The 17,564-nt window shown below is 45.4% G+C and overlaps 1 protein-coding gene across 5 annotated transcripts in view; it reads right to left on the reverse strand.

Moving 5' to 3' along the window:
• The window catches only part of MACROD1 (mono-ADP ribosylhydrolase 1), a 322,885-nt gene extending 305,561 nt beyond the window's left edge, over positions 1-17,324 (reverse strand). Inside the window, exons 1-3 of one of the 5 annotated variants that reach the window (XM_033174254.1) lie at positions 17,060-17,324; positions 11,042-11,143; positions 9,917-10,036 (exon numbers count right to left, since the gene is read on the reverse strand). In XM_033174254.1, the coding sequence (XP_033030145.1) occupies positions 9,917-10,036; positions 11,042-11,143; positions 17,060-17,111 (274 nt within the window). In that variant the 5' untranslated portion in view covers positions 17,112-17,324. Of the gene's footprint in view, positions 1-9,916; positions 10,037-11,041; positions 11,144-15,338; positions 15,411-16,336; positions 16,386-16,489; positions 16,536-17,059 lie in introns of those variants that run through there. The other 4 variants (XM_033174250.1, XM_033174252.1, XM_033174251.1 and 1 more) reach the window with 4 other exon arrangements.
• Positions 17,325-17,564: the final 240 nt, after the last annotated feature.

Consider the following 17,564-nt stretch of genomic DNA (forward strand, 5'->3'; position numbering starts at 1 on the left):
CATTTAATTAATCAAATGCAGAAAAGCAAGACAGTTAATCTATTAAGATATCTCTTTAAAAAAAAGAAAGATTTGACAGTAGGCAGGTTTGAAAGACCAAGTTAAGTAACAAATATTTCTTCCCCCAGTGTAAAGCAAGACCTGAGAATGCAATAAGAGCAGAAAGCCAGACCAAACACACACACACACCATAGTAGCTCATGTGCTCATTCAGAAACTGGCCTTTTTGACCTTGGCGGCAAAGCCAGCAGGGTCCAGGGAGCAGGGTCTTGCGAGCACCATGGGAGCATAAAGAGCTAGTGGTTTTATTTGCCAAGTCAGACAGCCGGTTAAAATTATTCAATGCCATAAAAAGGGAGATAAAAATTGTCCATTAAAACTCTGCGCTGGAGAGCTCCCCCCACTCCCACCCCTTGACTCGCGCCATCAGATCGGTACTTTATATAACAGTCTCTTCTCAACGTAGACTGAGCAAGTCGCCCAACTCAAGAACTGCTCCAAGGAAGGGGAGAGAGAGTCTCTAAAAAGAACAGTACAGAGCAAAAAAAGAAAAAGACCCATAACAGACGCCGATGGGTAGATTCCTGCTTTATTAAGCAGGAATCGTCAGAAGTGAAGTGCCAGGCTAGAAGGAACTACCAGGCACTGTGAGCCCAATTGTTGCCAGATCTGCTTTTAGAAAACCATGAGGTGCTTTTTAAAAATAGTCCCTATATAGCTCAGGCCTCTTCATCTGGCCCTCAGGCCTCTCCCCAGGCCACACACTGCTCTGTGTTGTACTTTGAATGCTTTTGCCTGGATGAAAAGCATCCTTGAACTGTGTTAATGCCTCTTGCTTGCCTCGATGAAGGATGTGAGAGTGTTTATGCAGGTCCCACCTACTTTTTTCTGCCCACATTTGCCCCTGCCCCCCTCAACAAGCGGTTCCTGGAAGGTTGCCCACAAAGCATTATGGCTCTCAGTCTGAAAAAGGTTCCCTACCGCGAGACATAGTGGAAAGTTAGTGCCTAGGTGGCAGCTTCATATCAGTTCTTCCCCCTGTTCCTGCAGCAAGGAAAGAGAGAGGTGAGGCAGTTCTGTGGGTGGGAGAGTGCTCAAGGTCGAGAAGTCTCATGACCGGAGCGCTTAACGGGGAAGAAAAAATGATACTCCAGCACTAGTGATGTTTTTTTGCCTAGCTGGAATGTGCCCTTGAACTCTGATAAGTTTTCTTGCTTGACAGGATGGAGGATGGAGAAGGTATGCAGAAACTAGCCTACTGTACAAAGCAAAACAAAAACTCTTGTTCTGCCCACTTTTGCCTCTGGCTCAGCCCACCACCAGCATGTGGTTCTCCAGAAGGGAATGTGGCCCCTCAAGATTTCCAACCCTGGTTTAGAGGTTGAGGCGCACACTTGGGCCAAGCTTATCCCTCAGACCTGTTCTTTTGGGGTTCCATCATCCCTCCTCCTAGGGCAAGGAATAGATCTCCCTCCCCCAGGCATACCCACCAAGTCTTGTGGTACCTTACAGGCTAGCCTAATGTCCTGCCTTTGGAATCACACATTGAACTTTCACTTTTCTCCAGGGTGATAAAGATACTAGTTGGAGGGCAGCTGTCAGGATCGTTCAATATGCAACAGGGGTGGTGAGTATTTTTCAGCTTGAGGGCCACATTCCCTCAGGAGCAATCTTCTGGGGGCCACATACCAGTGGAGGGCAGGGCCAGTGGCAAAAGTGGACAGAGCAGTAGATGTGATTTACCTTTTTAGGTCACATTCCAGCCATGAAAAACTCAGAGACTTCTACACACACCAGCACCACACCACACCACACCACACCTCTCCATCCAGCAAAGCAAGAGGCATTACTTATTGCATTTATATGCCACCTTTTCTATCCAAGGTGTTCAAGGTGGCACACATGTTTCTCCTCCCCATTTAATCCCCTGTTTAGCAGGCCATGGTCACCTAGTGAACTTCATGGCCAAGTGGGAATTTGAACCCTGGTATCCCAGGTCCTAGTCCAATTTTCTAACCACTGCATCATGCTCGCCCTTATGAACATTATCACAGTTCAAGGACATGTTCTAGCCAAGCAAAACAGCTCAGGGGTGTGTGGCCTGCAGAGGGTGTCTCAAGGGCCAAAAAGAGGTCTGCAGGGCCACATTTGCCCTCTGGGCCAGAGGTTCTCCACACTTGCAATGCAACCACTCCCATTTACTGGCTCCAGCTCCGGTAGCTTGGGAGGTTTAACAAAACAAAGCACATACAAGCTTCCCCAAGGCTGGTGCTGGCTCAGCTCCGGCCTCCTTTCCTGCTGCCCGAGCAGAAGCAAAGTGTTTGCAAGCAAACTGGACTGCCAAAGTGACAGGTGAAGCGATTTACACTGACAGTTCGGCATCGTAATATCTGCCTGGAGCTTTGTCTCCTGCACTTTGCAGTCCCATAACTATTGTCGTTATAAGGCGGCCATTCATAATACCAAGGATACACAGCGGCTCGATCCATTCATCTACTTGTAAAGTACTCAGTTGGGAGAGGAAGGCTCTGATCATTCTACCAGCTGCTTGCCTACAGATGTGTGTGTGTGTGTGTGTGTGTGTGTGTGTGTGTGTATTAAAAGGAATGTCGTTGTGATCCCCAGAATACCCACATAGAAGCAAAGAAGCTGTATGTGCCACCAGGTGAGTTTGGGGAAGTGCCACAGTTCAGTGGCAGAGCATCTGTTTTGCATGCAGAAGGCCCCAGGGCCCAACTCCCTGTGGCATCTCCAGGCAGGGTCGGGAATGCCACCTGCCCGAAACCCTGGAGAGCCACTGCCATGTCAGTATAGACAATACCGACCTAGACAGACCAATGACCTGATTTCATGTAAGGCAGCTTGCTATGTATGCACAGGGAACAGCAATAGCTCCATGGCAAGGAATCTGATTTACATGCAGAAAGTCCCAGGTTCAATCCCCAACATCTCCAGGTAGGATCAGAAAAGAGTCCTGCCTGAAATCCTGGGAAGCCAATGCCAAGGAGCTCCCAACTGGTGGTCAAGGCCAGTGGTTCTCAACTGGTGGTCTGTGGACCCCAAGGAGTCCACATAACCCACACAGGGAGTCTGTGGCACCATTCATATAATGAAAACTACTATAGAAACATCAAAATTTTCAAAAGTAGAGGGTCCATGGCTTGGTTTTTGAAAAACAGGGGCTCCGCAGTACCTCGCAAATGCATAGAAATCCTGCTATGGCTTATTTTATGGCCATGTCTTATTTTAGGAGAAACAGGGTACTTAGCTAATTGGGAACCACTGGGGTGGGCAATACTAAGCTAGATTAACTCTGTGTAAGGCAGAAAGTCTTTATTCCCTCTCCCCGTCTGTGGCTTATGAGGGAAAGTGTGGGAAACGCCATCCCTCCAAAGAGGAAGGATAATGTAAACCAAGAAGTTCCAGGACTTGAGAGCTGACTTTTCATGTATTATATTATGTGTTGTGTGTCTACGTGTGCGCGCACACACATATCCACTCCTGCACAAAAGCAGCAAATTACTGAAACCGCATCCAGAACAGACAGAGACGTTCAGGGTTCTGCTAGCACAGCCTTCCCCAACCTTGTGTCCTCCAGAAGTTTTGGACTACAACTCCAGTCGCCCCTAACCATTGATCATGCTGGCTAGAAGTAATGGGTGTCCAAGCCATCTGGAAGGCACCAGGCTGGAAAAGGTTGGTCTATTGCTATTAGGGATGGGGAAGAAATTTGATTACATAAATATTTTAATGCAAACCTATCTAATTCGCACTTTGCCATGCAATGAAAAAACTGAAACGAAATGACCCTTCAAAATTCACACTTACCTGAATTTTGCAGTGCAGCTCTCCAGTCAAGCAATGCATACAAAAAATATTGTATTTGGGCAAAAAATGCATATATTAGGGGAAACAACATACAAACACACATTATATTAGTCAAAACTGCATGGAAAGATGTGTGTATTAGGGAAAATGTGCACTAAACTGCTGATGAATTAGGACATTAAAAAAAAATCGGAAACAGAAAAGGAAATCTGGAAAACTGAATTTAAGACTGGAAAAAATGAGAAACTGAAACTGACATATTTGCCCATCCTGAACCATGAATACCTTCTTCAGAGGCCTTACTCTGTGGGAAAGCTGATGTCAGGGTGCAGTCCTGCCCAGAGTTGAAACCTAGGTTTCCTCCTTGGAGGAGCAGGGCCCCATCCCCAGCAGATCTCTGCACCACCAGAGACACCAAGGAGCTATAGGATTCAGACATCTCCATCCCAGAACCAGAACTCCCCACAGCAGTTTCATGTCTTCCTAGCCGGTTCTGGGATTCACCACCCCCAACCAAAAGATCACTCCCAGGGCCATAGGAGCAGAGGACGCAGCAAAGCAGGCAGGGGTTTCACAGCCTCTAGCAAAAGTGCCGGGCTAGCTATACACAAGGAACTTGTGGTTATGTACAGCACTTTGAACCCTTATTTTATCTTTACTGCTTTTCACAAAAAGATGCCTCAAAGCAACTTACATAGCATAATAAACATTAAAAACCAACTATTTAAAACAACTACTCAAGAATATCCATAAATAAGTATAAAAAGGATGGATTCTACCTACTCCACCACAAGATTAACACTATAAAAACAGGCCGAAAGTGAACACTACGATCCAATTTAACAGCCAAATGGCTGGGTAAACGATATTCCCACATACAACATACAAACCCCTGACTTCCGGCGGCGACGCCATCGCCGGGTGGTCGAAGGCTGCTTCGGGTCCGAAGCGCCTTGTCCATCCCGGGGGTTAGGAGCCGCGCTACCGCAGCGCGCGGCTCCGGTTGGGGTGCGGGAAGAGCGTCCCGCACCCTGGGCTCCCCGGCTGCGCCCGCGGAGGCTCCGAACCCTTCCCCTGCCCCCCCTGTAAAGGGGGAGTGGGGGTGAAGGGACAACGGAGCCGGGCTTACGGGGATATGCCCCAACCGGGATGCAAATGCGGCGGCAAAGCCCGTGGTGAGCGTCTAAGTTCTACCTGTGAAGAATGGAGCTAAAGGAACCCGGTGGTCGTGAGTAAATAATCTTGGCAGAAATCGTGTTTTTGGAGCGATCCGGGGGGAAGGAGAAAGGCAGCCTGCCTCCCTCCCTTCGAGCCTAAGAAATTAACCAATTTGAGGGATTGCCGCCACAGAACTGGTTACAAAGTATTTAAAATCGATACATGAGATTGGCAAACTTTTTTCTTGGGAAGCTAACTAGCGGAAAATATCTCCATTTAAAGTTGCGGTGTTTGCGCTCCAGCTTAGGAAAATGGCGACGAACAAAGAGACAGGAGAAGAAATATGATACCCACTTCCTCCTCCTCTGCCAGTATGTTGGGTTTCGTCCTTGAACTGGTATTGAACTCTGGACTAACAGACGAACAAAGGCTCACTGCCTTGAATGTGGAATTACTTTGTAGAAAAGTCAAAGTCTTGTGTGGGGGTCTGAAATGGAACCAACTGCCCACAGAGGAGGCTTACAAAACTTTTGACACTTTGGAAGAAAATCTCGTCAAAGAGCTGAGAGGGTGGATGGAAAGATGGAAAGAAATGAGTGAGCTACTTCGGAGAAGAAATTCGCTTTTTGGGGGTGGCAGCCCCAAGGCGATGTCAAGATTTGCTATATCCAGTCCCCGAGGTGTGAGCTCGGGGGCAAGGGACAGAGAATTAAGGTATTTACAAGAAGAAAAGGAATGTTACAAAGAACCGGAGAAGCTGAGAGAGGAAGAGATGGATACCTCGGAGCTCGTGGCAAGGAGAGCTTTGGACTGTGCCTGGATCTGTGGACGTTTGGAGAGGGAAGTTGCATGGAAGTTCAGTGCTGATGCCATCAGGAGAAGAAGAATGGACAGAGGGGGTGTGGGGTGAAGTATTAAGTAAAATCTAAAGCAATCTGTTATGGTATTTTGAAATCGGAGGGTGAACACTGTCAACAATAGTTTGTTTTATTATTTGTTTGAACATGAAAAGAGATATTTCAAGTTTTTATGTTATTAGCAGCAGATCAAAGGATAGAAGAGATAGATTTGATGAGGATGATTTGTGAGGATTTATGAGGATGTAGTAATAAATAAAGTCAATTTAAGTGGTTTAAGTTTATAGATTAAGACGATTAAGATTAGAATGAGATTAAGATGAATGTTTTACTTTATATATATAATTAGTTTAATTTTTTAAATGAAGAGGTTAAAAAGTAGATTATGGATATAAACTCGAAGGTGAAAGAGGCAGGGGAAGTCACTGTCAAGATTGGAAAAAGAATTTTTTTTTTGAGATGTCTAATTAAGAAGAAAAATCATTGGCAATTTTTGTATTAGATGTGTAATTGTATTTGTTTTGTATGTGTATAAGATGTGGTGTGGTTAAGGGTTGTATGTTGTTATAAGTAAAAATGTCAATAAATGCTTATAAAAAAGAAAAAAAAAAAAAACAACAACATACAAACCCCTATATGCGAAAACTAGCCTAGTCAGCAAGCATGTTCCCTAGCGTGGTCTTCTATAGCTTATCATTCCCATGCAAGGGTGGGGACTTGTGAGACTCTTTGCTAAATATCAAGCCGCCTTCTCGCCACCTTCTGCTTCAGGGTATCTGGGTTTACACTGCAGGTGCCAGGGAGCCAGTCCAAGACCAAAGTGGTGACCCAGGCTAAGACGTCTCTTTGCACACCTCTCCTTTTGAGCCACACTTTTTTTAAATTGCATTTATTGCTCATTTCATGACTTGGGTGCACAATCTGCATGCCTGATTTATCCCTGTCATATAAGACAATTAAACCTGCCTGCATGGATCTGATCGCAATTAACTCACATACAGGACCATGTGTTAAATAGCACCAATGCCTATGCCAACAAAGAACAATTTTTTTAAAAAAAAAAATACTAATGCAAAGCAATCCTTGCCAAGCAGATCAGCAATCGCCAGCTTTAGAGACAAGATGAACTGCCTTACAAAAATTTGTTTCACGCACAGTCCCACCAAGGCCAGCACACAACCAGCCCTCAAATCCAGCCCCAAGAGGCAGTTTGGGACCAAGTCAGGTCCAGTTCCAGCAGACAGTAAGATTGGGCACTGGCTGAGGGCTCCAGGAGGGTCAAAAGGGCCCTTCACTGGCCACACAGCCACTTAACACTCTCCGCAATGGACAACCGGACAGCATTGCCATTTGTTGACCAGGAACCAGACCTTGGCTCCATCTGCAGTGGCCACCTGCCATTTCAATTTACCCAAAATGCAATGCCCTTCACAGATTTGTGAAATCTCTTCATGGATCCATGGTCTGGACAGAAGCTTTGATCTATGGACCAGAGCATTACACGTTGGGTACAATTAAGAAAGCAGGCAGCCACAAGGGATTGGGAGCTTAGCTTGGCTCCCGTTCAAAAGCAGCGGGGCTCTCCATCTGCTGCTGCAACACCATCCAGGGGCACAGCAAGGAGAGCAGGAAGAAATGGTGTTGCTGCTGTGGCAATGACAGAAACAAAACGTAAGTGTGACCACATTGGGACATATGGATGTGTGCTGAGAGCGCCCTGAAGTCTCGCACCAGCCCTGGACCGAGTGCTGCACCTGAACCAATGATGGAAAACCTGCAGCCCTCCCAGATGCTGCGGGAACTCCAGCACCCGTCAGCCCCAGCCAGCATGGCCAATGGTCAGAGACATTGAACTACAACTCCCACCAGCACCTGGGTCCCTCTGTTCCCCACTTGGAGGTCTTCTCACAGAGTCCCACCACCCACCCACAGCCTTGCTGTCTGTTGAAGACATTAAACCACTACAAATCACATCCGCCAAGAGCTGCCTTGGAAGCACTCGATTCCTACCAGGGAACCAAGGTTAACAAGAAATAAAAACTCCGCCTGATTCTCTTGCCTGCACGACACAGACCACTCTGCCTTTCCCAAGATGCAGCATCGCTCATCTCCCCCCACCCCCAACCATCCTAGCATGCACTGAGCGGCTGCAACAGCAGCAAGCGGTTCCTGGCCTCGATCCGTGCAGGTAATTACTCACAGCTAATGATAATTATCGGGCCTCCTAGAATTTAATGGACACGTATTATAGTCCCACTTGCGACTTTACATATGAATTAAGCACATATGGGCTTCATGATGCACAGAGGCCGGATTTATGAAGCGCCAACAAAACCCCTTGTTAGCAAAGACTTTTATTCCACTAATAAACAGCTTGATTTATTGAGGTAGGGAAATTAATACTGGGGGCAGCCCCACAAACCATGGAGCTTTGGCACCCTCTTGTGTAAGCTGCTGGGAATGACAACAAGGCCATGCAAACCTCAAACATTTCTGAGCTTAGTGTTTGCGGAGGCTCAAAAATACCTTCCTTCCCCACATCCTACGGCAACTGAGCCCATAACTGAGCCTAAGCATGTGTAATTGGAACCACCACATATTATTTTCCTGCTTTCCCCCTACCTGAATTCCCTGTGTTGAATTTTAGACTGTAAGCTCCTCAGGGCAGGGGCCTGTCCTCCTCTTCTCTGTAAAGCACCAAGTACATTGATGGTGCTACATCCACAAATAATGACAGCCATACTTGCCAATGCTGGTAATTCAAATGCTCATTCAGTCATGTGTTTTGTAACCTCCCGAACTGCTTATTCAGGTGAAGTGGCTATTATACATAGATCACACATCATATTTTTATACATACATATTTTATATAATTTTTAAACACCTATTTTAAGTTTTATTAAACCCAATACCCATTTCATTGACTCATTTTTATAGCACCACACATTTGTTTAGTTGAAAAACCAATCAGCACTATGCACAGCCAAGTACCACTACCAGTTTTACTAGAGCATAATGCACGTTTATGAACATCTAAGACCTACACACAGACCCCTTGTAAATATTGCTTCCCTTCCTCATTTGTTGCCTGTTGTGTATATACCGGTAATTCAGCTCATCCAGCATAGCCAGATACTGCAGTCTAATATAAGTATTCAAGCCCACTTCCTCTTTTGCTTCACGAAATGTTCCGTTTAACTAGGCCAGTGCCAACCTAGAGAAGCAGTTTCTTTCTCCTAAACTCTTTCACACATTACTGTACTGTATTCTCATCCAACACTGTTTCCTATACTCGAAAATGGATTCTGTACAAAACTTGGAAGTTCACACTTAGTGTTTGTTAACCTTAGCTGGTAACTTTAAAACCGAGGACAAACTTCTAGCGTTTTAAAGCTGGGCTGTGAGAAGCATCGTTTCCCATTACGTACACCCCTACAGTATTTCTTTGTTTCCTATCCAGTCAAACAGGTTTCAAAAGAACACAAAAACCTACCAAACCTGTTTAACCAGAGACAAAAATGAGATGAGCGCATACATCACAAACAGTACATCTTTCAAACGACCTTCAATTCTTGAGGTGGGGCAAAGCCCGCTAATGTCTTTCTGCAGTCCAAAAATTATTAGCTGTTCTGTAAATCAGCTATGAGGATTGGAGACTGGCCATTTTTGAGGTTAAGAGGATGGTACGATTGGGAGCACTGTTGCCAGCGAAGTACACGAGGAATGTGGGAGTGGGTGGCCTTTTAGATGTTGTTGGAACACAACTTCCATCCCCATTGCCACTGGCCACGGTCGCTGGGGCTGGTGGGAGTTGCAGTCCACCAACTAGAGGGCCACCTTCCTGGTCTACACATTCATTTCTTACATTCCACCATCAAACAGGAATGAGAAGCACTGCAAAAACTGGCAAGGCTTGTGTGAGCGCTCTGCCATTTTCAGTTTTCACAATTTGGAGCAGCAAGACTACCCCAGAAGACCAACAAACAGTGTCTGGCATGTGAGTTATAAAAGGCTACCAATAAGCCAAAACCAATCCCAACCACAGTCAACAAAAGAGAGCCAAACTCACTCACCAGCGTTGACAATTGCATCCACCTCCAGCTTGGTGATGTCACCACGGAAGAGAGATATCTTCTCATTCAGATGGTTATCCTTGGGGAACAAAGACTCTTCAGGCTGCTTAACCCGGGCGCCTGGCATCAAGAAGACAAGGGAGAAGAGACTGCACATTTTAAAGGCTGCCTTTATGTCAAATTGGACCATTAGTCCATCTAGCTCAGTATGGCCTACAACAGGGGCAGGGAACATTGTGCCCTCAGGTGTTGGCACCCCCAGCTCCCATCAACCCCAGCCAGAATGACCAATAGTCAGGGATTATGGGAGCGGTAGTCCAGCAACATCTAAAAGGGGCTGCAAGGGCTACCTCTCAAGGCTCTCCAGTCCTGCCAGGAGATGCTGGGTACTGAACCTGGGACCTTGTGCACTGCAAAGAATATGCTCTGTCTGAAGCCTGTTTGAAGTCTTAGAAAGCTGCTGCCAGTCAGGGAAGACCACTGGCCTGCAGGCCTCTCCACAACATCCAGCTGTCCAACACCTGATGCCAAGTGTGTGGAAAGCAAAAAGGTATGGGCTGGGCCAAAGTGGGTTTGCAGACACCACCAGTTAGCTGATGGTGATCCCCCACCCCCTGCAAAAAAAAAACCCCATTGCAAGCACTGGCCATTAGCTAATCATCAGGGCTTCTGTGCACAGTGCCATGCAAAAATGAGTCATTGTGATGTCAGGTGATTGACAGGTAGGCAACCCCACTCATCTGCCAAACCTGACCTGTTTCGGGGGAAGAAAAGGATCTGGCCTGCAAGTCAGACCCAGTTTCTTTTAAAAGTAGCCTAGTTGCTTATTTCCTTGACATCTGATGGGAGGGCGTTCCACAGGGCAGGCGCCACTACCAAGAAGGCCCTCTGCCTGGTTCCCTGCAGCTTCACTTCTCGCAGTGAGGGAACTGCCAGAAGTCTCTCAAAGCTGAACCTGTGTCTGGCAGCTTTCTATGTTAACTCTACAACACCCCTTTTCCTCAACCAAAGTCCACATTATCCTTGTCTTAAGTTTCTTTCTCCATGGGAGGTTGGGGGGGGGGACAACATGCCCATGCAATTATACTTAAGAAGAAAGAGCTTTAAAACAAAATAAAATCTCACTTTTGGCCATTTCTTTCCAGCTTGGTATTTGCTTCAGTTTGATGAAATCCCTGGTGAAATAATGCTCTCGCCTCTGCTTGTTATTCAAGCCTTTCAGAAATGCTGAACAGCAAATAAAAAGAGCAGGAGAAATAAAGACGGGTTAGTAGGATAAAGAGAAATATTGGCACAAAGTCTGAGGGGAAAGGACTCGCAAAAATTGTGGGAGAAGGACTTTCAGAGCAGTGATGCAACCATTATATTTTTGCCTCGTGGATGCTCAATGGAAACTTTCATTCTCCAGAATGATGGCAAAACCCTTTCGTAAAGTCTGCTTTATGGTGGGAACTAGGTAAAGGTAAAGGGACCCCTGACCGTTAGGTCCAGTCGCAGACGACTCTGGGGTTGCGGCGCTCATCTCGCTTTACTGGCCAAGGGAGCCGGCGTACAGCTTCCGGGTCTTATGGCCAGCATGACTAAGCCGCTTCTGGCCAACCAGAGCAGCGCATGGAAGCACCGTTTACCTTCCCGCCGGAGCTGTACCTATTTATCTACTTGCACTTGACGTGCTTTCGAACTGCTAGGTTGGCAGGAATGATGGAAACTACACACACATAAAAACCGTTCTAGGGTCACATTGTTTATTAAAACATTTTATCTGCAACTGTATAACTGAGTCCTAAGTCAAGTGCAAAGAATAAACGTAAATGCACACACACCATACATTTAAAGCACATTTTCACACCAAGGAATCATGGGAAGTGTAGCTTGTTGAGGGTGCTGGAACTGTAGCTCTGTGAGGGGCAAACTATAGATTCCACAATTCTTTGTGAGTGGGGAAATGTGCTTTAAATGCATTGTGTGTATGCAGCCAAGGCAGGCATAGGCAAACACGGCCCTCCAGATGTTTTGAGACTACAATTCCCATCATCCCTGACCACTGGTCCTGTTAGCTAGGGATGATGGGAGTTGTAGTCCCAAAACATCTGGAGGGCTGAGTTTGCCTATGCCTGAGCCAAGGCATCACTCTAGTGTCATGTGTAGGGCTGTAGAGCAGGGAGGGGGAACCTGCGGCCCACCATACATTGTTGGACTACAACTACTGTACCATCATCTCTTACTATTGGCCATGGTGGCTGGACCCAACAGGAGATGGAGTAATAATAATAATAATAATAATAATAATAATAATAATAATAATAATTTATTTGTACCCCGCCCATCTGGCTGGGTCTCCCCAGTCACTCTGGGCGGCTTCCATCAAACATTAAAATACATTTAAAATATCACAGTTTAAAAACTTCCCTAAACAGGGCTGCCTTTAGGAATTTTCTGAATGTCAGGTAGTTGTTTATTCCCTTGACTTCTGATGGGAGGGCGTTCCACAGGGCGGGCGCCACTACCGAGAAGGCCCTCTGCCTGGTTCCCTGTAGTTTTGCTTCTCGCAGTGAGGGAACCGACAGAAGGCCCTCGGCGCTGGATCTCAGTGTCCGGGCTGAATGATGGGGGTGGAGACGCTCCTTCAGGTATACAGGACCGAGGCCGTTTAGGGCTTTAAAGGTCAGCACCAACACTTTGAATTGTGCTCGGAAACGTACTGGGTTATTCCCCCCCCACACACACACACACACATTTCCCCTTGGAAAAATTGACCCAAATAATTTGAGGAGAAATCCAAACATTTCTAAAATATTACTTGGAAAGAAATGTGAAAAGTCATTAAATCCCCCACCGAAGTCCAACTTTTTTTGGAGAGGTATGAATGTTGGCCCCATCAAATGAAGTGGATTACTGCTGGGATCCTTTCCCCCCTTAAAATACTGAACTGCATTCCACTACTATAGCAACCCGCAACAAGTAATGAAGAAAGCTGCTATCTTATGTGGAGGTGGCCATTTTGAATTTCCCAAAAGGACCTCAGGAGAGGGCTTTCTGAGGAAAAACAAAATGGTAGCCACTCCAGCTCTCTTGCCCTCAAATGAATGCCACCTCTCACCACCACTTGTTGACATATTGCCATTTTGTCAACAGCCATTTTGATGTGGGTTGAATGGGTCTTATATCATATTCACATCATACATTGAAAACACTATACAATTTTAAAGAATCATGGCTTCCCCCAGATAATTCTGGGAGCTATTGTTTGTTAAGGGTGCCGAGAGTTGTTAGGAGGTTCCTATTCCCCTCACAGTTACAATTTTCAGAGTGATCAAACAGCCAGTCCCTTTTCTATTATTCACATGGAACTTGAGGAGTTTTACAGGGCCAACAATTTCATATTGTTATGTCACGTAAAAACTTATATGGAAACCAGCAAGGCCTCTGAAATATGGTTGCCAACCGATTCAATTGTCTCAGCCCTGCTAGAATCTCATCCTGCTAACAGAAAAAGGAGGTGGGGAAGAAAATAAAAGACAAACCATGGCAGAGCAGAAAATGCGTTGTCAAGGCTTTCATTATGATTTCCTACTATCTATAAGATTGTATCACATTATAATTTTTTATTGTATTTTTTGCACTTTTTCACTTCATTTTTATAATTGAAACTCTTCTAAGAAAGAATATTAAAACAGGAAAGATCCTTTGCAAATATCATAAATGTTTTCTTCTGTATTACCTAGGGGTTGCAATAAAGTTGGTAGGCTACATATCCTCATTTATGGTGGGGTCAATTGGTGCAAGATTTTTGGAATTTAATTTTGACAGAAATGATAAATATTACGAAAGAAACTATTATGTGTTGTCCAAAATAAATGTTCCTGAATATTTTTGATGATACCACTGTAAATATATTGTCAGAATAATTGGTCTTATACAGTATATTATATTGGTAGCATGAACAGCAATTGCAATTCAGTGAAAAACAGCCCAAAATCTTACACTGAACGCTTAGTACTGCTCACTCTGGAATATAGCTATAATGGGGGGGGGGGAGAGAGAGAATCACAAATAATTTTAGATTTTGACAAGGCCTAGAACCCCCATAGAGAAATCCTGAGAAATCTCTATGTGGGACAAGAAGCTACAGTTAGAACTGAATATGGAATAACTGATTGGTTCAAAATTGGGAAAGGAGTACGACAAGGCTGTATATTGTCTCCCTGCTTATTTAACTTATATGCAGAATTCATCATGCGAAAGGCTGGGCTGGATGAATCCCAAACCGGAATTAAGATTGCCGGAAAAAATATCAACAACCTCAGATACGCTGATGATACAACCTTGATGGCAGAAAGTGAGGAGGAATTAAAGAACCTTTTAATGAGGGTGAAAGAGGAGAGTGCAAAATATGGTCTGAAGCTCAACATCAAAAAAACTAAGATCATGGCAAATCTGGAACTATACTTGATGATCTGATAATGTTGATAGTCTTTACTTGGACTTTTTATGAGTTATTTTAACTCATGAACAACTACTCATCCTACATGCCAACTTTGTAATGTCATTATTCATCTTATAATTTTTGCCTTTTGTTATATGCATTATAGCTCTGCTTTATGTATATTATAAAATGAATTTTTTAAAAGAGGGGGGAACGGGGGGGGGGAATCACAGCAACTGGCCTTCAGAAACACACTGCCTCTGACAGGTGCTTAACAGTCCCTTTTCAACAAACAGAAGCCGACTCCCTTCAAACCAAAGAAGCACTCTCAAGTCTCAACTCAGTCACACTTTGTCCTTGACATTTATTAGTTTTTCTTTTTTCTTTTAATTAAGATGAGGTGGCCGGGTTTAAAAAAAATAAAAATAAAAGCAGAGTTTGGCAACTATTATCACAGCTTCGTTAGCCTCCAGGAGGATTACTTATGCTCAACCCCTTAGGAACTTCAACACCCCTCTGCAGAGATTTGCAAATCCAACCAATATAGTGGCTTTCAAACCATATTGTTGGGAAACATACGGTTCGTCATGAGCGTATTGGGTGCTGTGTTCCTCGATACAACATTCACGGCATAAAGCCTGCCCGAGAAGAAAGTGTAACGCTAGGCATGCTTCTAGATAAGGGATGGGGGCCTCCAGATATAGTTAGACTACAAATCCCATCATCCCTGACCAATGGCTATCCTGGCTAGGGCTGGATGGGAGATGGAGTTCCAACAACCTCTGCAGAGCCACAAATCCCTCACATCCCTGTTCCAAAGCATGTTTTCCGCTTATGCTAGGGCAACAAGCTATGCCAAATATGCCTAAATTGTGCCTATGCAAACGAAGGGTTGAGAAGTCCTTGCTTGGAACATATTCCCAAAACCTCTACATCAGCAGCTACTTTCAACTCCCAGGGCCTACTTGAGATCGCTTGAAAATTACTGAGGCGCACCCAGTCACAAAAGCACATTCGAAGCACATTTCCCCCTCAAAGGATTCCAGGCATTGAAGTTCACCCCTCACAGAGTTACAATTCAAATCCCAGCAGTCTCTAACATATTACAGTGCCCAGAATTCTTAGGAGGAGAAAAATGTTCTTTGAATGTGGTTTAAAAGCTATAGCTTGAACGCAGCCCCAGTCACAAAATAATTGCAGGTGGAGGAAATGTTTGGCATAATCAGTTGGCAATTACTTACATTACATTCTGCCAGTATGTAACCCATCTGTGGAAACTGATAAAATTATTTGCCACAGCACTTTCCTTGTGGCAAGGAGTTCTTTTAACTCAGCTTTCCTCAAGTTGAGTGTAGCTCAGATGGTATTGCAACTCAGCCTTCCCAATGTTAAGGCAGAATTTGCTGATCCAGAGGCTCTAAGTGGAGAAGGCCTTTTTAAATATATTTTGCCTTTCTACTCTCATGTGCCTCTTTAAGCATTTTTACCCATCTCCTGTAATGTCTTCTCCCATTTTCCTTTCACACTCAATTTGTACCTTATCCCACTCCCCACTCCTTGAAACCACCAGTTTCTTTCATCCCTCCTTCCCAGTCGTTTTACATTCACTTCCTCCTAGAAAATATTTCCTCTTTTATTCCCTTCCTTTCTCCCAAGTGAGGTGACCCATAGAAAGGCTCCAGCCCACTGCAGTACAAGGCACACAATTTCCACAGCTTGATATGCAGGTGCCTCCACAGATAATTTTCATATAGAAAGTATTCTCAAGCTCCCCCTTCCCCCCCAAAAAAAATCTGGGAGTTTGGAAACAAAAACAAACAATTCACTGCTCTAAAGTGCATATAGATTAACACGTTCTTTCTGAAGGACAGAAACAGGAAGGCTTGGAGGCCGTCCTGGTCATTGGCATGGTTGCCACCTTTCACTGTTAGCTCTGCTCCTGTGCTTTTAAAAAGCAGGGTGACGAAGAAATTTAACGGCAAAGCTTGCCCTACCGCTTATCCAGGCATGGATAAGCATCCATCAATTCTTAGCAGTCAAGCTGTTACAGTAGGCCCAGGAGCACACCCAAAGCTTTCTCTTTCTTTTTTAAGTTGGCAACCTGATTTAGGGAACATTCCAAACATATCCACCAGCATACAGCCTGCCAGCTGCATCCCAGCACATGTTTGGTATCACAAGAACCGTAGCTTCCTATCAAAAGTGTGTGGGGTTTTCCACCCCTTCTCTAGGCCGCTGGGAAATACATGGCGGCTACCAGAGCCAGTCTCCTAGGCGACCATTTAGATTTCCCATGATGCACTGCAAAAAAGCCTTTTCCCACTCCCAAACAGAGCAAGCTCAACAGGTGAGATAAATACCCATGGTTCACAGTGCACACAGACACAATAAGAGTTATTGGTTCAGTAACTACAGGCCAACCGTCCTCAAAATGCCACCCCTTTGTCCTATCACAGTACTGAAACTCAGAGCCAGAGCTGCAGTGCCATTAGAAATACGGGGCATTGTGGATTTCAACAATCACAGCGAACATGAGGATCATGTGCCCAGGGGGAGTATATGATCAAGTAGCCCAGGAGACGACAACTGTGCCAGGGACTGCCAGCAGGCAACAAGGGGCCCAACACTGCGGGAGGCCACAAATTTGCTCCAGAGCACCAGGACGCCACAGAAACACACACATATACACAACACACTTTAGCCCTCACGTCACTTACATTTAGCCTCCTTCCAGTCAGTGGAGGTGGTCAAATCCACTTTGGCTGCCATGGCCAATGGGGGAGCAGCCAACCAGCTCCGGATGCCCCTTTCAAAGACCCAGTGCTCTGGCACCCTGCACACAGGGGCCCTGCCTCCACTCCACGCACCCTTCCTTCTACTACTGTGCAGCACTATAGGGCAGCTGCCCCAGACCCTCCACAACCTCCCAAGGGCTCCAAGAAAGCTCTTGTTCCCAGGAACATGAAGAAGCCTGGCATGGCTTCAAGAAAAGGACTGGAAGGGGGGTTCACTGGGCTCTCAGCCTGCTGCCCTGGTTGGTCACTCAGCAGGCGAGAGAAATTCTTCTCCCTTATTTATAACACCTGGTATTTAGGTGGCAGAGTGGAATCAGATTGCTAGCTGCAGCTGCAGCTGCTGTTGTTGTTGCTACTGCTAGCCCAGCAGCACACATGGAGGCAGGCCTTTGACTTTCAAGCCTCTTCCCTCTGGCCCCGCCTTCCT

The sequence above is a fragment of the Lacerta agilis genome, chromosome 17 (genome assembly GCF_009819535.1).
Source record: "Lacerta agilis isolate rLacAgi1 chromosome 17, rLacAgi1.pri, whole genome shotgun sequence".
Classification (NCBI taxonomy): domain Eukaryota; kingdom Metazoa; phylum Chordata; class Lepidosauria; order Squamata; family Lacertidae; genus Lacerta; species Lacerta agilis.